This window comes from Tenrec ecaudatus, chromosome 18 (assembly GCF_050624435.1).
Source record: "Tenrec ecaudatus isolate mTenEca1 chromosome 18, mTenEca1.hap1, whole genome shotgun sequence".
Classification (NCBI taxonomy): domain Eukaryota; kingdom Metazoa; phylum Chordata; class Mammalia; order Afrosoricida; family Tenrecidae; genus Tenrec; species Tenrec ecaudatus.
The window spans coordinates 29,838,212-29,862,513 of record NC_134547.1 but is presented as its reverse complement, the minus strand read 5'-3'; the positions used below and the strand labels follow the sequence as shown (position 1 = coordinate 29,862,513).

General features: G+C 44.6%; 2 protein-coding genes across 3 annotated transcripts in view; one reads left to right on the top strand and one right to left on the bottom strand.

Annotated features, from left to right (window-relative positions):
* ZNF507 (zinc finger protein 507) overlaps positions 1 to 24,302 on the top strand; it is a 55,741-nt gene that overhangs the window by 5,647 nt on the left and 25,792 nt on the right. For both annotated transcript variants that reach the window (XM_075537762.1, XM_075537761.1), the window contains 3 exons: positions 4,020 to 6,151; positions 18,089 to 18,203; positions 22,061 to 22,175. In XM_075537762.1, coding sequence (XP_075393877.1) covers positions 4,022 to 6,151; positions 18,089 to 18,203; positions 22,061 to 22,175 — 2,360 coding nt within the window. In that variant the 5' untranslated portion in view covers positions 4,020 to 4,021. The remainder of the gene's footprint in view (positions 1 to 4,019; positions 6,152 to 18,088; positions 18,204 to 22,060; positions 22,176 to 24,302) is intronic.
* On the bottom strand, positions 16,167 to 16,643 carry LOC142431370 (small ribosomal subunit protein eS12-like). The gene has a single exon (XM_075536273.1). It carries the CDS (start codon positions 16,572 to 16,574, stop codon positions 16,176 to 16,178), a length of 399 nt encoding a protein of 132 aa, XP_075392388.1. The 5' UTR covers positions 16,575 to 16,643; the 3' UTR covers positions 16,167 to 16,175.

Below are 24,302 nucleotides of genomic sequence, written 5' to 3'. Positions count from 1 at the left end.
GATGTAATCTGTCTGTGGACACAGCAGAGTGGAAAAGACAGTGAACTAGGGGGATATACCCATTCTTTGGGGACCACTGTACATGTTTTTAAAATTTTTTTGTACTGTCATATACCATTTGACATTGGTGTCTCCCAATGGCCTGAAGTTCCCAGGAGCAGGGAGTGGTTGGTTCCAACTAGGAAGTTTTCAGAACTTTGCCTTCTGAGTGCTTCGTTGTGGACATGTTTGCATCACAGGTCAATTGATATGGAATTGGCCACTGTCAAACCTCTCATTCAGTTCACATCCTACCTCTTCAGGAGGCTGTTTCCTACCAACCCACACAGAGCTCTTTGTGATTCTGTATTAGGGTTTGGTCTCTCAGTGTTGTTCTGGTGACTGTCCTCCGTGTGACTTACTGTCTTATTTATGATCTATTACTTACTTAGTCTTTTTCTAATTTTTTTTGTCTCATATTCAGCTTAGTTTTAAGCAGTGAGTACTGTGAGTTTTATCTTCTTTGGGTGCTTAGTATGATGTCTTGCATGTAGCAACTGAAAGGGTGGGTTTTGATTAAGAAAGAGTGTAGCTGCTTGGGCGAATAGGAAGAGGAGCGCAGTGAGCTGAGGTCAGGGACCATGACTTAACGTCAGTGCTAACCCTTGCCCTTTTCCTTTCTCCCTCGCCATGTCCTCTACTTTCCTTCCATGCTGGTACTTTAAAGTTGGTGTCTACCTAGATGTCCCAGAGGTGCAGGAGAGCAGGAAGATGATGATCCATGTTGGCGTCTTTGTTTAGCCATTGGGATTGTATTTGTACTCCTGATTTTTATATCTTTTATTACTCAAATACATTTTTCTTCATTCAGCATGCCATCCCTTAGGTTATATTTACATTGGTGGTCTAACGAAGATTTGGGACTCATTTTGAAGAACTAGCCTTAAGGTAACACCCACTTGACATACACTTGATTATGAGCTGTTTATCGAAACCCTTCCCTCCCCACTTTTTAAAAGGGACTTTGGTTGGAGATTTAACTTGTGTCTCGATTTTGCATGTGGACACAAACTGGTTGTTCAGGTATTCCTTGATGTATTTTGTGTTTCCCTATTATGTTTTACAGCTGCCATTTCTGTACTTAGCCCCAAATGTATGCATCCTCTCAAATGAGACACTTACATAAATGTTCAGGGGAAATTGGAGCATCTGCTGCAAATTTCCATTAGCTCTTAATGCTTGAGCAGGCACAGCTCTAAAGCTCTGAATGTTTTGTCAGAGTCTTTTGTGTTAGTCTGTTTCTTGAGATAGAAGAATTCATCCTCTTCATTCTACATTCTTTTTAGGGGTTATGCTGAAATATCCACGGGGAGCAATTTGCATTGTTCTGTCTCCCTCTGATTGCATCAGGAAGTGGGAGAGGGGTAACATGAGTCACCTCTGTAACCCTGTGGGTGTGCAGAGTGTGTTGAACAAACATTTGCTTGTCACCCTCGCCTTCCTCCCCAGCCTAGGTGGCCTTCACATTCCAGAGCCAGAGAGAGGAGGTCTACAGCAGAGTGTCAAGGCCGTGTGAAGAAGTTAACTGTGCAGAGATCCCTGTTACTGAGCTCCTTTCTTAAGCTCGTGCAATTTTAAGTATAAGTGACGCATAAGGCTGAAGTGAATGGCCTAAACGGGAAGAAATCCCTAGTCACAGGGAGGAGGAAGGGACACGGCTGCCCATGGCTTGAAAACGGGGGCTAAGAAGGTCACACAAAGGGTTTCTCCTGCAAGGCAAAGAAAATGGTTCTCCACTGGTGTGGTCTTGAATGAGCTGGTCCCTCTCCTTAAGAAAGGCTTAAGGAGTTCATCTTTTGAGAGAGTGCCCTCAGGTTGTCTGAGGAAGAGTGTGGCTTAAGGCCGTGGGGAGAGGTGGGGAGAGGGGTCGTTGGGAGCAGGGGTCTTACTGGTCATTGTAATGACTGTGGCAGGCACAGGCTAGACTATGGAGTGGCCGCTCGTAGGAAGAAGCAGATCATCTGATTTGACCTTCTGTCCCCCTTTTCAGGGTCAAAAGGCTACTCAGTGTCTCCCTAGTAATTAAAAACATTTGTGCTGTGCCCACAGTCTGAGTTCCAGTGTAGACAGGCGCTTTCCACGTGACAGTACCACCCACTCGGTTAGGAAGTATTGGGACAGGGAAGCCAGTCGCTTTCCAATTGATCCTGATTCCTGGAAACCCTTTTTGATACAAAGTAGAATTTCGTTTTCATAGGATTATCTCAAGCCCTGATGGCCTAGCAGTTAAGCTCCTGACTGCTTCCTAGAAGCTCAGTGATTCAAGCCCCCCCCCCCCCTTCAGCAGCTCTGCAGGAGAAAGACCTGGTGATTACAACCTGGGAGACCCTTGTTGGCGGGCGGTTCTCCTCTGTCACCAGAGTCACTGTGGACAGCAACTAGCAACAAGCTACAAAACGGATTGCCAGGCCTTCTGTAGGCCTGTTGGGGCTTGGGCCATCCAACATTCACTTAGTAGCTGACAGCATACCCTTTTAGTCCCGTGGGGACCTAAGAAGCGGGTAAGAAGTACTACAGAAGGAGAATATAAAAGGTTTGCATTTTTGCCTTATACAGACGTAGATAGAAAGAATTAGTGTTGGAGAAGGATCAGGAAAAAGAGAAGAGACGCCAGGATCGCTGCTAAGACTAGATGTAGGCGCACAGCGCCTATGGCAGTTAGAGCGCTGGCAGGGCCTGGCTGAGTCCAAGACCTCCAGTGAGAATCCAGAGCCTGGGACTACCGTTGATGAACAGCGAGGGGCTTTGGTCCACAGCAGTACCATTAAATTCCTGCTGGCATTTGTTTGACTGTTGTAAGATTCTAAAATGCACCTAAAATGTGGAAAAAAGCCTAAATTTAAAAACGTAATCCAAGTCAACAAATGAATCCCACTTTAAGCCAAAGGAAATGTTTGAAGGGGAAGTATTGCCAGGAAAGAGCGCACTTGCGTCTTAGGCTGCAAGCTATAAGAGTATTTCATGATCAATGCCTCCTTGGACCATAGTGCTGGATTAGACGTACAAATCGCCCTCCCCGGGACTCTTTGTAACCGGGTGAGAAACATGCTTGGGACAGCATTTTCCCTTTCAGGAAGAGTGGAATATATATAAATGAATGAGTAATCGTTGACCACTAATATAACCTCTAGGAAAAAAACCACAGCATAGTTTGTGGTTTATCTTTAGGAAGATAAATCAAGGGAAGTGAAAAAGGGAACTAAGTCATTGCTTTTATTTAGTTTCATTTCCATTATACTTCCCAAAACTCACTGCGCCCTTTACGGCAGATGATGTGGCTCTATTTCCACACTTCCAAAGATTTGAGGAGGAAGAGAAACACACTATTAGCAATAAAACTGTCAGTCATGTCTGTTGTAAAGAGTAATTTCCCAAGAATGGTATCCGCCATGTTTTGATGAGCTAGAGGAATGGCGCAATGGGCCCTTTGAGAGCGGCTGTGTTGCTCACTTAATCGGGAAGTAGAAATCATCCTTTTGGGATTGTGTGAAAAGGAGGGAGTACTGCTTAAGTCAAGCTGGATAGGGACGCAAAGGCAAAACTATGCAAATTTGCTGTCATTTCCAAGAAATAAATGAAGGTTGAAAAGGTCTTGGTAGAAAATATTACAAAGAGAAATTCAAAATAACTTAGCTCTTTGTTAGGTAGGTTGATGTGAAGCTCTCAGCCTAGAAGGTACTGAGATGAACTTGGTTAGTAAGATTGGTTTTGATTTCCTGACTTGTGTACTTGAGTTTTGAAAGTGACTTCCATTGCAGCCCTGGGTGGAGCAAATGGTTCATCGCTCCTTTACTGGCTAAAATGCCAACAGTTCAAGCCCACTCAGTCGTGCCTAGGAAGACAGGCCTGGTGGTCTGCTTGTAGGGACCGCCTGGAAAACCCTGTGGGGGCCTCTGCATGCATTGGGTCAGCGTGTATCAGAAGTAACAACTCGTCCTCTATAACCTAGACCTTCTGTCTTGTCCACTATCCTTTTTCAGATATGGAAGAAAGTCACAGTGTCACCATGTTGGTGCCAGATCTTGGGGAACAGGAAGCGATATTGACTGCTGAAACTGTCATCAGCCCAGCTTTGGAAATTGATGAACGAAGAAGAGCCAAAACAGACCCACTAATCCATGTTATCCAGAAGTTAAGCAAGATAGTGGAACATGAAAAGTCCCAGAAATGTCTTTTAATTGGGAAAAAGCGCTCACGTCCAAGTGCTGCAATGCGCTCTCCTGAAACCCAGGACCTCTGTGAGATTCCCGCTAAAGCAGCCCAGTCGCCTGCGGCCGACGTCAGAAGACCTGAGGTGGCGCAAAACAATTCAATCCCTGCCTCTCTCCCCCAGAATGATGGGAAGGCAATGTCTTACCAGTGTAGCCTCTGTAAGTTTCTGTCGTCATCCTTTGCCGTGCTGAAAGAACACATCAAACAACATGGTCAGCAGAATGAAGTGATATTGATGTGCTCGGAGTGCCATGTTACATCTAAAAGCCAAGAGGAGCTTGAAGCTCATGTGGTCAACGATCATGAAAACGATGCTAACATGTACGCCCAATCCACAGCCCAACAGTGCATCAGCCCCTCCAACCCCTTGTGTCAGAAAATCGCCGGAAAAAGCAATGAAACCTTTCCTGAGGTCTCAGTCAGCGTGGGTAGTCCACAAACTCAGATGGTCCAAACGCCATCCATGACAGAGCTGGGTAGGAGGAAATGGTATGCGTATGAACAGTATGGCATGTACCGGTGCTTGTTCTGCAGCTATACCTGCGGCCAGCAGAGAATGTTGAAAACGCATGCTTGGAAACATGCCGGGGAGGTAGACTGCTCATACCCGATCTTTGAAAATGACAATGAACCCCTAGGCCTATTGGATTCTTCAGTGACTGCTGCACCCAGTGGCGTGGACGCCGTCGTCATAGCTATCGGAGACAATGAGCTCAGTATCCACAACGGGCCATCGGTCCAGGTGCAGATTTGCAGCTCAGAGCCATTGTCCTCTCTGTCTCCTTTAAGGAAGAGTGCAGGCAGGGCAGTACACCTGAGTCAGTCCAGTGCCCTTGACCCTCGTGAAGAGGAAATGCTGGAAGTGATTTCTGACGTGCAGGAGAACCTGCGAGCCGAGAGCCTGCTCTCATCAGCCCAAAAAATCATTAGCAGTAGCCCAAATAAGAAAGGCCACGTCAACGTGATAGTGGAGCGCCTGCCAAGTGCCGAAGAAACACTGCCTCAGAAGCACTTCCTCATGAATGCGGAAATGGAGGGGGGAAGCACCCTGGGCCCCAGCAAAGCGCAGGTGAGGTCCGAAGGGCCGAGTGAAGTTTATCGTGCGGAAAAATGTACTTTCGATATTGGGGGGCTGATCATCGGCTGGAGCACTCCAGAGAAAGACAGTGAGTTAATGAGTAAAGGTCTGGCTCCTGATGAGAATGCCCCTCCAGGCCGCAGGAGGACCAACTCTGAGTCTCTAAGACTGCACTCGCTGGCTGCAGAAGCCCTGGTCACAATGCCTATAAGAGCTGCCGAACTCTCCCGCGCCAACCTCGGGCACTATGGAAACATCAACCTTTTAGATCCCGACACTGGACAGAGGCAAGTAGACAGCACCTTGGCCGCCTATTCTAAAATGATGTCGCCACTTAAGACCTCTTCAGATGGATTATCTAGTTTTAACCAAAGCAGCTCGACGTTGGTAGAGCTCCCAGAAGATAGGCAGGAGCTGTCAGATGGGCAAGTCAAGACAGGCATCAGCATGTCCTTACTAACGGTAATTGAGAAACTGAGGGAAAGGACAGACCAGAATGCCTCAGACGACGACATTTTGAAAGAGTTGCAGGACAATGCCCAGTGCCAACCCAACAGCGCCATGAGCTTGTCGGGAAGCAGCGTGGTGGAGTACATCCCCAATGCTGAGCGGCCCTACCGCTGCCGCCTGTGTCACTATGCAAGTGGTAACAAAGGCTACGTTAAGCAGCACTTGCGGGTCCACCGGCAGAGACAGCCCTACCAGTGTCCCATCTGTGAGCACATAGCGGGCGACAGCAAAGACTTAGAGAGCCACATGATCAACCACTGCAAAACGAGAATATACCAGTGTAAGCAGTGTGAAGGAGCCTTTCATTATAAGGTAAGGCTGCTTCATGAGCTCTTGCAGAGGATCCCAGAGTTAATAGGGCAAGGAGGGCATTCTATAGATCTATCTTATTTTATAGATCAGAACACGAGAACCCCTAGAAGTTTGTTACCTTTCTTTCCCAGGGGCTCCGGGTAACCAGTATGAGAGCTGGGATTGGAATCTAAGTCTTCAGAATCGTTGGTGTGGGGTGTTCTTTCCATTGCCTGCTGCCTCCTTTAGCAGATTCGGTAGTTTTTGCTGGAGTGTTTAGTGTATACAGGCACCTCTCATGGTGTTTTGCAGCTTCTGTCTTTACTATTATTATTTAAACCATTGAAGGCTTGTAGCAGCCTTGTGTCCAAAAAAATGGCATTTTTCCAGCAGCATGTACTCATTTCTTGTTTAAAGTTGGTATTTCGGTAATTTTCAGAATATTTGAAATTTTCACAATGCACACTCATAGCAACCTAGTGTCTTTATGCATTGAGAAGCCAAAAGAAAATGTGATTCACTTTACCGCAATAGTCACTTGATTGTGGTGATCTGGAATGAGCCTCTTGTACACATTGGTAAAATTCTATTGGTTTTAAATACCAAGGGAGTGTCCATTGGAGTGGCTTCGTACACACAGTTGACTTAGACAAATGCAACTATCATCCGGACAAAAAAATACTTTCACATGTTCCCCAAATGTGGGTCATGTGCTCCGGCTGCTGTCCAACCAATAAGCAACAATTTGTGTCATTGCTGAATGACTATATTGGATGCACGACTAGCCTTGCAGAAATAAAAGCAGATGTTCTATGTTTTATGATCTGTTGAAGAGACTTTCCAGGGTTCTTTTGACAATTCGATTTTTCACTCTTAAATGCTCACTTTAGAACCAAGAGTTCTGAAAAATCCTATTCTTTTGTAGAGAAAACCAGGATCCATTGAACCACTGACTAAAACGTTTTAGTGTTTGGGGGACTCTTTGACAGGGTTTGGAGGGGGGTCCTAAATGATTGAGATGAAGACCCCTTTTTCCAGAGTTAACATCTAGCTGGTAGTCCGAAACAAAGCAGACTTTGAGTCTGAGATATGCTGCCACTTGGGTCACGGGCACGAACTTCTGACGCAGCCTTGGGCTCCTAGACACGGACTTGTGCAAACGGCCTGTAAAAGCGAGTTCCTAAAACAAAGGTCTTTGTGTTTGTATTTGCTGCCACTTCTTCATTCCTAGGGGCAGAAAGGGAGGTGGACATATGTGTGGAGGAGCTATTCTAAATCGGTCTCTCTTACATACTAAGTTGATATTCCAGGGGAAAAATTAGCAGGACTACTTGGGTTACTGATTGGTCTTATTTCCATGTAAGTGTTGAGTTATTTTGAAGCTTCCAAATTTCCTTCTCTGGATATACCCACAGGTCCCGAGAGCATGTACACGGCATGCATAAACACCTCCTAAGAAAACTGAGGCCTTAAGCACATGTGGCCACAGGATATTTGTCACTTTGCTATATATTTAACAGGAGGAGTCACGATGGTATAGTGGGTTACACATTGGGGCCGCTAGTTCGAAAGCATTAGCAGCTCCACAAGAGAAAGACAGGGCTTTCTGCTTTCATACAGATTTTCAGCCTCAGAAACCCAAAGTGTAGCTATGTGTTGAAATAAGCTCATTGGTGATGAATTTGAGTTTGGAAGATAAGGTGGTGTCTTTTGGTGCATGTAAAAAGAAGAAACTACCAACTATTTAAGGAGAAATTCAAACATTTGTTGTCTAGAGCTGCTCTGGGAAATGTTCTGTTCTACTTTTTTACTGCTTTATTCTAGTCCCTTTAGCTTTTCTGGAATCTAGAAAAAGTTGCCGAGTCTCTTCTGATAGCCATATTTGTCTTGTCTTTCTAGTCTTTTCAATGACCTTTCAGTATATTCATGCATAACATTCTTGACGCCATCCCACAACTTGTCTGGTCTTCGAAAGTGCTAGGTGTGTTAAATCGATTCTTGAAATTGCATCCTTCACATGGGAGACACTCAAAGTTGTATGACTTACAACTTGAGTGCGTAGGAGCAGCTGGGGATCTGTTTGTTTCTCATTGGGCACCTGTCCTTATTCTGACTGACACGGAGCTTCTCGGTTGTGTCTCTAGTCACTTTGCTCCCTGTGTATCCCCATCTGATGAAGTCATGAATATAATCACCAGTTATGTTATTTTAAAAAGACCATATTTTTCAACTACTGATCCCTTTCTTTATTTCCAACTGCATTATAAAAATTTTTTTTAAAAACTCACTGCCTTCAAGTTGAGTCCAACTCATAGCAAACCTGTAGGACAGAGTAGAGCTGCCCCTGTGGTTTGCTGGGGCTGTAGCTGATGGGAAGTAGCAAGCCCTGCCTTTCTCCATTACCAGTAACTCACCGTGGGTGGCCCTGCTGCTGTTTGAAACACCAGCAGTACAGCTTCCAGCAGCACAACACCAGCTACCACAGTACAGCAAACCGACGGACCAGTGCTAGCGCTCAATGCGACCATGTACACTGCAAACATGAACAAACGTATTAGCAGATCCGAATATGTATACATCCTTTCCCTAAAAAACACTTTATGAAACTTTAAATATTCATTAATTCAAGTTATTTGTTTTTTACACTTTTCCAATGAGTTATTATTAGCTAAGTGATGAGTCAGGACCCCAGGAGAGAAGTAGGAGGCCCATTCAGACCTTCCCAGGAATTGTGCCTTCTGCCCAGCAGTTGTTCCAGGTGGACGGACACCCAGGATAAGGGGCGGCGTGACTTGTACATACACTGATACCACCGCTGGCTCATTGCCTTCTCCAGCAGTAGAACCCTAGGTAGTTGTCAGCGGCTGTCAAAAGGGGAAGTTCGGTAGTTCTTGATTTTGCTCTTGATGTCTTCTGCCATGGGGGTGACTCCTAAAGCTGTCTTGAAAATGCTGGCACCTCAGTGTGACCTGCAGAAAAAACGCCAGATACAGACCACCATTATCTTACATTAAGACCAGTAAATTACATAAAGATACTAAAATGACCTACATACTATAAAACCTAATGACTGCTGAACTTATTTGTTCAAAAATGCTGTTTTCATGCAAATCTCATCCATTTTTCTAAATCTGTATTTAAGATTTGAAGAGTTCTTAAAATAACTACACCTAGCTGGGAAAAAAATCTTCAAAATATTCTGTCTTGCCCTTCCTGTCTCACATCCTTGCTCACATCCAAAGATAGGATTAGTTGTCCTTATTCATTAGTGTTTTAATTGGCCTTCTATTTTGAAAGAGAATAAAAAACCCATTTCCAGCCCTCTTATTTCTTTAGGTAAGCCATCTTTGTCCTGAGTGGAGGAGAGAAAGCCAACACTGGTGATTTTTTTCATCTTGATGGTATAGTGGATTGACCTGCTCTAACCCTAAAGTCACCAGTTTGAAACCATCAGCTGCTCCTTGGGAGAAAGATTAGTCGACTCATAAAGAGTTACAATCTTGGAAACTCAAAAGGGCATTTCTGCTCTGTCCTGTAGGGCGGCTATGAATCTACTTGATAGCCATGAATTAAGACTTGTCTTATGCCTCTGGGAAGTACTTCACTTTTTAAAATTAATTTTTCCCTTAATATCGTACTTAATTAGGAAGATTTCTAAATCAAAGTTGTTATAAACGCAAAAACCTCTGTCAAAATGAGTTAATTGTGTTACTTGTTTGTTATATTGAAATCATTTCATTCTCATGCACCCTCTTGCCATTAAACCAAATCAGAGTGAATTCCTTGAAGAAGAAATATTTGATTATGCCATGCAGAAGTAAAGTATATTTTCACAGTTGTCTTTTGTGTGAATTTTCATTTTTAAAGCCTTACTATACCAACCAAAACCAAACATTTTTTTTTCTTTTTCCAAACATTTTTTAAATGAAATTTGCAGCTGAGGCTCAGCGCCTCCTCTTGAAGAGAAAAAAGAAAATCCAGATTGAATGCTCCCCTCAAGATTAAAACAGAAGTCATTTAGACAAGAGGTCTCCTCCACTTTGTTTGGTGACCTACTGCCCTTGTCCAAGTAGTCACCATCTAGGTTGAGAGTCCACGTTCACTGGGTCTCTGAAGTCAGCTTCAATGGCAGGCTTATCCAGTGTCTGGTTTTCTTTTTTATGACATTCATCAGTAGCTTAGCAACCCTCTAGAACAGAGGAGAACAGTCCCTGTGGGTTTCCAAGACTGTAATGCTACAGGCGTAGAAAGCCTCATCTTGCTCCCGTGGAGCAGCTGGTAGTTTCAAACTGCTGACCTTACAGTTAATTAGCTGGCCAATTTATAACCCACTACATCAGCAGGGCGCCTCAACACAGCAGCATAGCATAACACAAAACAAACACACAAATAGCTTCGTAACCTCAAGCTCCTTCAGTAAAGTCAACCTCTTGGGAAATTACCAGAGGTCTCCCTTGGTTTTTGTCCAAGAACGCCTGCCTCAAAGGTGGTCACTGGCTTTCTCACAAATCCTTGGAACTCATCATCTCCTGCAGGAACCTGATCTTCAGAGGTGGCATTCGCTGTCTTACTCAGCAGCAACAAAACATGTTCTAAGGCCAGTACTGCCGGGTCCCCCTGCAAATTTCACAAAATAACCCAAGAACTGTTGCTTATCATCCTTGAAAGTTCCTTGCAAGATTTGGTGAGTCCACTGAGAACGGACACACAAGAGGTCACACAGCAACACTTGGACACAATGGGAAGTAGCAGGTTCGGTTTCTCAGAATTTTGTTCAAAAGGTTAAAATTCTTTATAGTGCCACTCACCAATGTGCACACAAACCCAGGCAGCAGAACCTGAAACCCAGACGAATGTCCGCAACAAGCAGACCAGTATATGAGGGGCATTTTTCCCACAAGGCATGCATCTAGCACCCAGTGGGCGTTGCCTGGGAAGGCTCTCGATGGTCACAGTTAATTTTTTCCTGAAAGCAGTTTCGCTTGAACCTCATTTGTGTGTGTGTGTGTATGTGTGTGTGTGATGGCCGATTTAAGAGAAAAGCATGTAGCTGTGAAATTTTGTTTCCTGCTTGGAAAAAATGCCTCAGAGTCTGTTGTGATGTTGAACACAGCTTACAAGGACAGCGCTATGGGAAAAACTCGAAGTGTACAAGTGGTTTTCTCATTTCAAAAAAGGTGAAATGTCGATTGATGACAAACGTTCTGGGTGTCTGTCAACTTCCCTAAAGGACAAAAATGTCAATTAAATTCATGTGCGTGTGCTCGAAGACCAACAACGGACCATTGAAAGATGGAGAAGTTATCTGGACCAGCATGGAGCTCGAAGTTTAACGGCAGATTTGGGAATGAGAAGGGTCGCTGCAAAATGTGTGCCTCAGGTTCTGACTGACCATGAAAAAGCATCAAGTGGTAACGTGCCATGCATTGAAAGAACGGCTGCAAAGTGACCCGGACCTTTTTCTCCAAGGTCATGACTGGTGGCAAGACATGGTGCTGTTCTTACAACCCCGAAAGCAAACATCAGTCAAACCCGTGGAAGACGCCATCATCACCTCGCCCCAAAGCTCGTCAAGGGAAATCAGCGATCAAGACGATGTACTTTTGTTGTTGTTATGTGAGGGAGATAGTGCGTTTGGAGGTGGTTCCACCAGATCAGACGGTTAATCAAGTTTTTTATTTAGAGCAGCGGTTCTCAATCTGTGGGTTGCGATCCCCTTGGGAGTCGAACGACTCTTTCACAGGGGTCGCCCAATTCATGACTAGCTACAGTTATGAAGTAGCAACGAAAATAATTTTATGGTTGGGGGGGGTCACCATAACATGAGGAACTGTAGTAAAGGGTCATGGCATTGGGAAGTTTGAACCACTGATTTAGAGGTTCAGAAAAGATTGCATAAGTATGTGACCAAAAAAAGGCCTGATTTCCAACATTAGCTCGTGTCATGTTGTCCCCTTACTGGAGCAGACTGACAGGATAATTCTGGGGTCATACAGTGTGGGGAGGTAGTGCAGTCTGTACCCCTCACAGTGGGGCAAACTAAGAAGGGAACATACCAGACTAGCTACTGGAGCAAAGCAAAGCTACAAAGCCCCTGAGGAGCCACCCCCCCCCCCCCCGCCAAAATGGACTCCAGATCAGGAGGGGCAGCTCCTAGATAGTCAAGAAGGCCAGTGAACAGACCTGGAATTTTCTATATTCTCTTTTTCTTTTCTTTTTTTCTCAATCATTTATCAGTATTAGTTTGAGCTATGTCATAGTCGGTGTGCCTACCTCTATAAGATAGTATGGGAAGCAAGCCCGAGGAGAAAGCAGGATCAACAGCCCTGGGGAGACCTAGCGTGAGGGCAGTGGGGGAAAGGGGTAGTGAGCAGGCAGCGCCTTAGGAACAACTAGGGTATTGTAGTCAACAAGGAGGAGATAGGGATTGGTGGGAGGGGATGTCAGAGCAATAGCAAACTAGCTAAGAGGAGGTACCAAGAGCCACAAATGAGGGGAAAGTGATGGTGGGGCAAGAAGAAGGTAAAAGGAAACAGGAAGAACCTAGGAAGCAAAGCAATGGATGGAGGTATAAGCATAGCAGTATGCATATGTGAATATATTAATGCACAAAAATGGAGCTATTGGCCTATGTACATATATTTACATGGCAGTACACTGAGGTGTAGTAGATGGACTTTGGGCCTCTGCTCATACCCTTCTTTAATACAAGAACACTTTGTTCTAGCAAATCGGCAGTCTGAGATGTTCACCCTCCCAACACAATTGCTGAAGACCAAACAGGTGTATAAGCAAATGTGAAGAAGGTGGATGGTGCCTGGCTATTAAAGGTATAGCATCTGAGGTCTTAAAGGCTTGAAGTGAAACAAGCAGCCATTCAGCATAAAAGCAACACGTCCACATGGAAGAAGCACATCCTCAGTGCTATCATGAGGAACCATTGGGACTGGGTAATAGGCATCAGAAGACACATAATAAACAAAAGCATACTGTTGAAAATGGGGGGGGTTGGAGCAGAGATCCAAAACCCCTCTTTAGATAACGGAACAATCCCCCCACAGGGGCCACAGGGAAGGGATGAGTAAACCAGGGTGCAGTCAAGTATTGATGAAACACACTGTTTCTCTGGTTCCTGGAGGCTTCCTCACCCCCAATTATCATGACCCCCAGGGCTGCTGCTCAATTCAAACTAGACTGGAGCATGTACACAGGTATAGATAAGGGATTAGGGGGGCTCATGACAAACAGAATCCAGGAACAGGAGTGGGAATAGCAATACCAGAAGGGTAGGGAGAAGGTAGGGCGGTGGTGGGGGAGAAGGGAGAAAGGGGGAACCAACTGCAGTGATCAACACATAACCATACACCCCTCTCCAGGGGGGAGAAACAACAGAAAACGGGGAAGGGAGACAGTGGTTGGTGTGAGATGAAAATAACAATATAATCAAGGGGTTATGAATGTGAGGGTAGGAAGGGGAAGAAAAAGCTGATACCAAGGGCTCAATAGAAAGTAAATGTCGGAAAAGAGAAGCAGGATCTGACTAGAGCAAGAAAGGAGACCTGGATGAGTTCTTCTGTGGACTAGCAGTCCCTCCACAGTGGATCTCCCAGATCCGAGGTAATGCTGAAGCATGCATACATGGTGCGGGCTAGGGCAGGCTAAGCCCAAAGATACTGCAAACAGACAAGGACCTTGCCTGGTGACAACAGAGTAAGAGAGCCTTATTCTATGACTGATGGGATATGTAACATAAGACACGCAACTCTACCCACCTAATCTATAAGAAAATAAATTTTGAATGGAAAAACACCCCATTAATAAAAAAAAAAGTAAATGTCTAGAAAAGAATGAAGGCAACATATACACAAATTCCCCTGATGCAATTGATGTGTGGATTGTAACAGTTGTAAGAGTTCCCAATAAAATGATCTTTTAATAAAAATTTTTTAAAGGCCTGATTTGTTTGGGACTAGTTTTGCCACCACAACAATGTACCTGCTCATGCAGCCATCTCAGTGTGCCAGTTTTGGGCCAAAAAAAGGGCATGCCTCTTGCCTGACCTCTCCGTGTGACTTCCTTTTGTTTCCTCGAATGAAGAGGGACATGAAAGGACAGTGATTTGATGACGTAGAAGATGTGAAGAAAAAAATAAGGGCGGTGCTGTGAGCCTCCAAGCAGATGAGTTTGAAAACTGTTTCCAAGAATGGAATCGCAGATATGACAGATGTATTCAGTTTAATGGAGAGTACTTTGAAGGTAATAAAGGTGGTTTTGTAAAAAAAAAAAAATTTAAGTACACAATCTGACGGTTACTCCTGTCAACTTGAGCGAAGGGGTGGAGTCTAGCCTGTCAATCAGGTCATAGCCAGTGAGGTCTCTGTGTGGGCATGGCCTTCTCCAGAGGATTCTGGAAACTCCTGTCTTCCACCCTAGATGTTGGGCACACACTCTTGCTGCAAGACATTCCTGTTGACAAGCCACATGGAGCTATGCCGATGGAGCCAGAGCCCTGGAGGTGGAAGAGACAAGTGGAGATCCATTCCAGCACTGAGATGCTTCCACTGCCACTGTATCCACAAGACCTTCTACCCATTGGCCTTGTGTTCTTCCTGCATTTGGCATCTTTTCTTGTGTTGCATGAGTCTAAAGAGGATTTTATGGACTAGTATAAGACATGAGTTAATATTGGCCTTATGGACATGATCTGGGCTGGGATGTGTTCTTAATATGTAATTACTTTTGGATATAAAATGATCTCCTCTACACATGAGTCTCCCCAGATTTGGTTCTCTGGTCTACCCAGACTAACACACAGCTTTGGGGAAGGGGATTTTGGGGGGTACCCCTTGTAAAACAACAACACGAAACAAAATTCTCTGTAGCCATACAACACAAGATTAAACACATTTTTAGAGGTCAACAGTTTACCCCAACCTGCCCCTCCACAGGGGGACGGTGGGGCTTTCCACTCTCAAAGGTTTCCAACAACAACGCAAAAGCGTCCTGCCAGCGAGTTGATTCTGACTCATGAAACAGGATAGGAATGTCCCTGTGGGTTGCCAAGTCTAGCTCTTGATAGGGCTAGAAAGCCTCTTCATTCTCCCTTTGGTTTTCAAATGCTGACCTGTGGTTAGCAGTCCAATGTGTAACCATTACGCCACCAGGGCTCCCCATAAAGATTTACAGCCTCAGAAATCCTGACTAGGGTCCCTATGATTTGGAATCAACCCTGGCAGTGGGTTTGATTTGGGGTTTATATGATAAAGCGAATGAGGAGATCAAGGTTTATTTCTCAAGGATGTTAAGAATTAAATTGAAGCTTTTGGTTTCCCAGTATTACATGAAATTCCTAGGACAGACTCAATCTTTGAGAATTTCCTAAGTGGCTAGACAAATTTATCTAGCCTGTTCTTAATAAGACTATGTTGATCAGAGAAGTACAAACAAGTGATAGCGCCTGTGTTTTCTGTATACCAGACAGGACTCTATTATCTCCAGATAGGAAATGTCCCAATTTCAGAAGGTTCAAGTTAGTTCATAGTGTAAGACTCTTGGGTTCTGCAACATCTGGACAGGAAATTGCTGTGGGGTTTGGGTGATGAGTCACTTAAATCCCATGTGCCTAGGGGTGAACCAGTGTATCCTGACTAGGTAGTCAATGGGCTTTCACAGCTGGTGACCGCCCTACTCTTCCTGGGGTGCCTGTGCCCAGTGTTCTGAGACTTACCGAGCCTGCGCGTCCTCAGTAACTTACACTAGCAGATAGAGCCAAAGTGCCGCGGTTGCCACCACCAGTGAGACTACAGCTACTGTAATAGCGAAGGGGGCGGGGGAATGAGCAGCAAAGAAAACCTGACTTGGCCAGAGCTTAGCCCAGACAGTTCCTCATGGGATGTGTAAGTCTGTAGATACGGGCAAGCACTTTTAGAGGTGTCAACGCACACTCTTGAGAAAGATGCACAGGCCACGTCTTAGAATCTTATTTCAGTTCTTCATAATTTTATTTATTTATTTGTTTTTTAACAATTAGCTAAGTTTTATTTGCTCATTTTTTGCATTTAAAGTATTCTTCAATAACATCCTTGGCTTGAGATTCTTTGCCATAGTCCTTAACAACCACACAACTGCAACCAACCACTTTCCGGGGTTTTCCTTCTCTATCAGTTTTGCAGAGGCCCACCCACTCTCCTAGTTTCTTGTTGTCATCAACCTTAATGAGGTTGATCTGGTGTTCAGCACATAGGGCCTCCACCAGCTTGACATACATCGGCTCATCACAGTTGGATGCAAGCACACAAAGATGAGCTTGGCGCTTGTCTAAGGCTTTGGCAGCTTCGCGGATTCCACGTGCCAGGCCATCGTGGATGAGGGCGGTCTTCAGCACCTCTTGTAATGCAGTGTTAACGTCCATTACACCTCCAGCAGCAATGCCTTCCTCGGCCATGGCGGTAGGTTACGGGTGGGACCGAATCTTGAACACACTGGAGCCTCCGCCTCCGCACAGCTCGGCGGGGACAGGGAAAGAGCCATAATTTTAACTGCTAGTTTCCCCAGTATCCTTAAGAGACTATCAGAGGCCTTTTTACCTAAAAACATGGAGATAACATTTGCCAGCCAGCAGACAGAGAGAAAGCTTTAATGGATCAGCTGAGAAAAGCACACAGCAAGACGTACACAGGGGGCTTAGAGAGCCAATCCGAAACAGGTTTCAGAATCCAGAGGTTCCCCAGAAGCCCTGCTGGAAAGACTACTAAGGATCCCACTGACTTTGACAAATTATTTTAGGAGGAAAATGACCCCAAGCCCAAACATTTTACAGGGACCCCTTAATAAATCCTTAAATAAGGTAAAGACAGATCATCTGGATGGGGGGAGCATCAGCGTGAAGTCACAGTGGTGCTTCAAGGACTCAGGGCCATGGGGCTAATTCTAGAGGACCTTGGGAAACCAAGGAACTAGGCACCAAGTCATGACTGGCGGTAGATGGGTTCATAGCTGTTGCAGTCCACTCCAGATGGGAGGAAACAGTCATGGTTGACATGCAGACTTGTGGTCAGTGTGTGACTCTTGACCAGGTGGCCCTGAGTCATGCACATCTGAGTCTTATCTGTAGGTCTGGCCAGAACCCCACACTGGAGATGGCCATGCATCCATAAATTATCAAGGGTCCCTGGCGGGTTCTCTGAAAGTAAGACTGCTCCTTATGGGGTCAGTCAGGGGCATTTCTATTTCCTCTCAGGCTCCCTCGGCATGAGGGCAAACCTGCCACGTTGCTGGTTAGTAAGTAGTCAGCAAAAATTGTAAACCAGAGCCGTCCACAAGCCAAGTGCTTTAGAATGTAAACTCAACTTCACAGTAAAAGAACAAAAAACTAGCCTGTGTGTCACAAAGACTGTTTCCAGGTCCTTTTCCTCCTCATGGAACCACTCACCCCGGCATTCAGAGAAGATGGGTAAGAAGGCAGGAGGGCTCTGAATCACTTTTAATGAGATTGTGATTTTTCCCTCTGTAAAATGCATCACGTTATCTTGTAGGAGGTTTGATTTTAAGATACTGGTAATGTGCTGAATGTGTGAACAGACCTGACTTGGAAGAACTGCCTAAACGCTCCCTAGAAGTAAGGGTGGCAAGACTTAGTCTCATGGGTTTGGGATGTATTATCCGGAGGGACCCGTCCTGCTCGGTAAAGTAGAGAGAGGGTCGGCAGCAAAATAGAAAGGCCCTCAGTGAGATGGCCCGGGGCAGTGGCTGTATCAGCAGCCTCACACATAGGAAGCTTGTGTGGGTGGTGGAGGGGCTGGGCTTCCATGTTTGGGACCCAGGGACCGCCTCCATGGCACTGCACAAGAGTGCCGAGGCTATCAAAGCGAGGCGTTCCCTCCGTTCCATAGTCTCCCGGTTCCTGAGCAGCGACAGGTACTTATTGAACATGACGTTTCATTGCTCTCTGTTTTGTAGAGTCAGCTGAGGACTCATGAGAGGGAGCAGCACAGTCTTCTGGAAACCTTGTCCATGGCGACTAGCGAGCCGGGCGTCTCCAGCGATACGGTGGATGGCAAATGTGTGCAGGAAGGTATCTGCTTTTGTTGGTTCTTGTTTTAATTGCTGACTGCGCTGACTGGCATAAGAAATTTTCAAATGCCCTCAATAGTTTGTGTGGGTTATTTTCAGGGTTCTGAATATACAGCTATATATATTGTCACCTACTTTTCTAATGTGGATGTTGGTAGGTCTGATCCCTGTCCTTGAAGTAATTCCCAGTACTAGCGTAGACGTGTATGACTAAGTCCGAGGTAAGACATGGGTGCTAGGTTAGTGAGACTCAACGATGTAGGTAGATAGTACAGTTGAAGTGAGCCCGTAGAAGTTGATGTTCCAGCAGCAGTCCAGAGCAGCTGCAGCATAAATCGTCTCCTCTCCCCCTCCCAGGACCAGCTGACCTGTGAAAACACAGCTTCTCCAGATGGTGGGCCCCCACCCCACACGTTGGTGGAGGCTTCCCGCGGTGATCTTACCCAAGTATGAGTGCCAGATTCCATCTGCATTATTTACAGCACACACACACACACACAAGATCTTGTGTGTACTAGTTATGTACCAGTTGACCAAGTTTCTGGTCATAGGAATATTAGAAGGAAAAAATTTGATTAGAGTTCTGTGGAGAGGCAGATGCCACAGCCAGACACTTAGGGATACAGCAAAAGAGCTGTGCTTCCTTGCATCAGCTCACTTAAATTGATATGCTTGATGTCTCAAGCAGGGGACATAAAACATTGGGGTGACTTTCTGTTTTAGATTTCGTAAGAATTAGTTAGAAATGACTACAGAGTAAAATGTTTCCCCATAATGTTTCATTAAATTATACCCCAGAAAGCATAACGAATTCTAGAATGTTCCTAAAAGAAGGGATTGTGACACTGCTGTAGCACCGAAATTCCCTTGTCAAACAGATGTTGTCCTGTAAGACTATCCAAAACAAAGGGAGTTTATGACATAGCACCTGTTTCCAAGATAGATGGCTGAGCCGAAGCCCTTTTGGTTCCCCTTCACGAAGCCCCTGTAAACGCCTCCTTCAGTTTCATTCATCCCCGCCTGCATGTCCTGGAAAGCAGACATTAAACCGGCTGCTACGGTTTCCCGGAAATTCCCAAGGCAGAGGTAAAGGAGTGCTACTCAGCGCCCTCTGCGGCTCACACAGTGCTGGGCTAGGTCCTTCCTAGCACCAGCTGAAAGAGCAGTGTTTTTAAGCTGCCTAATTTGGCTAGCTTCGTTGTAGCTCACAAAAATGCCAGCTCCAAAGAAAGATAAGCAGCCCAACCCCTAGAGCAGGGGTCCTCAAACTCTTCAAACAGGGGCCAGTTCACTGTCCCTCAGACCCGCTGGAGGGCCGGCCTAGAGTTTAAAAAAAAAAAAAACTATGAACAAACTCCTATGCCCACTGCATATATCTTATTTTGAAGTTAAAAAAAACAACAACACCCGGCGGGCCGCCTGTGGCCCGCAGGCCGTCATCCGAGGACGCCTGCCCTAGAGTATAGGCCCCTCCACATTCCATTTCGCAACACCTCTTCTTTGTGGATCATGCTCTCTTTCTCCGAATTGAGGTGTAGGTTTTTTAATTGCTTACCACATTCCTCCCTTCCTCCCCTCACCCCACCAGCTGAGAACCTTCGCTTTTCTCTGTTACAGAACAGTAATTCCAGGGGCTGGTGTCTTCTGGCTTATTTCCACTGAATAAAATCCTTGTTAGTTGCTGTGGAATCAGGCCCAACATGGTAGTCTTATGTGCAGAAAAAAGAGTCGACCTGCTCCCTGGGCCTGGCAACGCTTTGGCCTTTCAGAAGCAAGTCTTTTGCCCAGGAGCCTGCTGCTGATTTCTAGCTGCCAGTTGCTTGGTCAGCAGCCAGGCACTTAACCCTTTTACCACCTAGGCTCTCCAGTAAGTTTATGCTTCTTATTACTAGGTGTTAGGTATTTTCAGAATCAGGTTTGTCAGGTCCAAAAACAAGTACAAATCGTTCCTGGACTGTTAACATACACTTGATCATTTAGCCTAGAGGGGCACGCAGGTGAGGCTCTGTGACACTCAGACTCTGCCCAGGTGTCCACACAGAGAACTGAGGGTCAGCCTAAAGGGCATTGTGCTAGGTGCCAGCTAGAAGTACATGGATGGCACCCCTGCCCTTGGTAAACCCAGCGTAGTGGGGAAGACGAGGCTGCAAGGCTGCAAACCCCACAGAGCACTTGCCTGTGGTGTTTCTCGAGGACACCCCTGTTCTTGAGTGGAAAGCTCCAGTTTGCCAACCTGGGGAACTACACACAACAGCAGTTCCCCACCCACCAGGCATCGGGCAGATTAGGGTCAGGATCAGCATTCAGGCAGTTTAGAGATGGCAGGGCAGGAGAGGTCCTAGATGTGTCCTCCAGGACTAGCCAAGCTATTTGGGGGAGCTCTCACACTGCTACTTTCTAGAGGAGGTGAAATACCCTTCACGGTACTGAGCAGCAGAATAAGGCCTAGGCCCAAGTTTTTGAACTTCAAATTCAATATTCTTTCCTTTGGAAACAGTTGCTTGAAGTAGCACAGGCTCTCGTGCTGTGCTATATTCAGTTTTTCCATCTGTCATTTTTATTAGTTGTCATTGATCTGTAATATTTCTCCCAGAAAACCATTATCCAATATTTCACACTTTGATGTTTCCACCACCCCCTCTTCCCCCCCCTCCCAGTTTTTAAAAATTGTATTTGGAATGGTGCCACTTATAATCAAGTCCAAGTTTTTAACCTACCAATTAAGAGCAATACTTAGATTATAATTATGATTAGTATGTATATTAATGTTACAGATTTATACCAGGAAATTAGGACATTTTGTTCTGCCTGGCAGTGGTTATTAACAGAAGAAAATTTCCATTTTAGAAAGCATAAATTTAACTTGCATATTTTCTTTGTTTCACTGAACTTTCCATGTGGGTTTCTTTTGTACCGCCCATCTCACTTACAGGCAGGCACCAAGTCTTCTGCTGCCAGAGGCTCTCACAGCTCCCCTCCCTTCTCTGCCCTGTAGTGGAGGACCCCTGCTGACTTTGTTTTTGAATATAAGGTTGGCCAGGTGTAGGTAACCTGTGGATTTAAGGCTGATTAAAGAGTTAATACAGCTTTGACTCTCTTCAGGAAACTGTTTCCCAGCATCAAACCACTCAGCCTGTGTGATCACAACCTTTCCCTGACTTGAGTGGCCAAGCTGTAATGTCCCAGAATGGGGTTAGTCCCAGGAATTGTTTTTCCTGGACCCTATGTTTCTTGTGACGTTTGTCCTTGTTACCTGTTAGTTTGTGAGCTGGAATCATGCTCAGGTAGGTAGCACAGAATTTGCAGTTGATGTTCTTTCCATTGTTGCATAGATAGTGGACAATGGAAACCCACAGGTAAAAAGCTGTAGTCTTTTTTTAATACTGAGCCTGTTATATTTGATTTGTAGTCAGCCTTTGTAATATTGGATTACAGTTTTCCAGTCTGTTGGCAATAAAGACAATATATTCAGTATTGATCAGATTAAGACCTTTCAAATCAAATAAGTATATATAAAGTATATATCAGACTAAGACCATTCAACTAAAAAAAGTATATTAGTTATAGTGTAGTCATCAGGACAGGTAGGACAGTGATTAGTATGGTTTTTTTATGTCTGTACAAGGTTATACAGGAGCCTAGCCCAGCCGATTTAAATTTATAAATCAGAGAGTATTCTGTTTATATTTGCTGATAGTGCAGATGCAGGAGAACTGGTAAACTCATATTCAAACTTGTTAACTTTAAGCAGTGAGAAAGCTTTGATTTAAGTGTTAATGCTATGTACAATGGAATGTAAATGCTGTCATGTGAATCTTATCAAAGCCTGCCGCTAAAACTCTGAAATACCTTGTCTAGGGAATAAGTCTTCAGTCCAGAAACAGTATAGATGTGATGTGTGTGATTATACAAGTACAACATATGTTGGTGTCAGAAACCACAGACGAATCCATAACACTGATAAGCCATACAGGTAAGTGTGATGATCCTAGAGTTTCAATGCTTGTATTAAAATATTTTATTTTGTAATAGAGAAAAAAAAGTCATAGTCATTCGAAATTTCTAACACCTGCTTCACAAGTTAGGTGCTGAGAAACATTCACTTGCTGATTTGATGGAGGGTTGAACTTGCAGGCTAAGTCCTAGGCCCTAGTTGAAAGTTAGAAGGTGGCTGTATCTATCAGCTTTACAGATTTTTCCTTTTCATTTGGGTGTAAATTTTCATAGCAGTTTTCACTTTTTAGAGAACATTTCAATAATTTGGAGGCCAGCGCCTCAGTAGCCCAGCAAAGGATTCTGAAAATGTTAAAGTTATAAAATGTCCTATGAAAGATGCTATTTTTGAAAAGGAAGCTAGCTTTTATAGACCATGTTAATTTTGGTCACTTGATTTTTATCACAAAAGTCTATTCCAAGTATGTATTTTCTCCAAATTGGCATTCTCAGCCACTGTACAGAAACCTTTATCTCATAGACATGGCCTCTTGAGAATACGCTGTTGACTCACACACGTGTGGTCAAAGTGCAGGCACTTTGCAAACAGCTTGTGTTGCTGTCACAGAGCAGTCTGTTCCGCTTGCAGCCAGGCAGGATGGTAGGTAGACTCCCACGACAGGCCTGAGCCAGCCGTCAGGGCAGATGACCACCACTCTTTTCAGCCCCCTGAGACAGCTTGCTCATCTGTCTCACACAGGTGAGTGTGGGAAAGTAAAGGAGTTAATATCAAAATGAAAACTAGCCTGCATGCATTAAGAGTCTGTGTGTATGTTTTTAAGGATTTAAAATCTGCTTAATTTGCTCACCTACACACTATTTCTAATCACTCTTTTGGTAACACATCTGTTTGCAAAGTATTGTGACTTCATGAGTGTTTGACCTTACTTTGGTGTGGCTATTTTTTCCCCCAAATATTTTCAAATTTGGATTCCTAGGAAACATTGAAGGCTGCATTAGCCATTGATAACAGGAAGTCAGGGAGCAAAGGTGACCTTTGATTCTATTCCTGTTTAAACATCTGGATTCCCTGCTTTCACATCTGTTGTCACTTATAGTTAGGATGAAGTGTTGTCTTGGAGTCTGTTGACAAATATTTAAGAATAAACTTTTGTTAAAAAGAAAAGAACTAAACAAAACAGGTGAGCACCACAAGCTTCTAGGTAAGGGGTGGTCAGGAGGTAGCAAACAGCTACCACTGTGTGTGATGGACATAAGCAAGTCTGTAGGGGTTATGCCACTAGTTTCTGAGAAAGCTTTGTAGCTTGGGTGTTTCCACACGTGAACTTGATAGTATCACATGCCAAATTCATTAGATCCTGCCATGAATAAAATAATAAATACAACATATAATCGTCTGTGTATAAGCCGAGTTTTTTGGCACAGTTTTTAATCCAGTTTTTGTGGTAAAATTGGGTGACTTGGCTGATATTCAGGTCGGCTTATACTGGCGTATATACAGTATTCTGGATTTTAAAATTAGACCATTGATTTACTTAGAAATAACTTACTGAGCATTCATAATTTATTGTTTTGTTTTTAATCATTTTATTAGGGGCTCATACAACTCTTATCACATTCCATAGATACATCAATTGTGTAAAGTACATTTATACATTCATTGCCCTCAGAATTCTGAAAACATCTGCTCTCCACCCAAACCCCTGACATAAGCTCCTCATTGTTCCCCTTCTTCCTCACTCCCCCCTCCCTCATGAACCCTTGATAATTTATAAATTATTATTTTGTCATATCTTACACTGTCCGACGTCGCCCTTTACCCACTTTTCTGTTGTCCAACCCCCAGGGAGGAGGTCACATGTAGATCCTTGCAATCGGTTCCTCCTCTCCACCCCATCCTCCCTCCACTCTCCCGGTATCGCCACTCACACCACTGGTCCTGAGGGAGCATCCATCCTGGATTCCCTGTGTTTCCAGTCCCTATCTATACTAGTGTGCATCCTCTGGTCTAGCCAGATTTGTAAGGTAGAATTGGGATCATGATAGTGCTGGAGGTGGGGGTGTCAGGAAGCATTTAGGAACTAGAGGAAAGTTGTATATTTCATCATTGTTACACTGCACCCTGACTGTCTCGTCTCTTCCCTGC

Excerpts from the sequence above, each read along its gene's own strand:
- LOC142431370 (XM_075536273.1), bottom strand. The coding sequence starts at position 16,574 with ATGGCCGAGGAAGGCATTGCTGCTGGAGGTGTAATGGACGTTAACACT.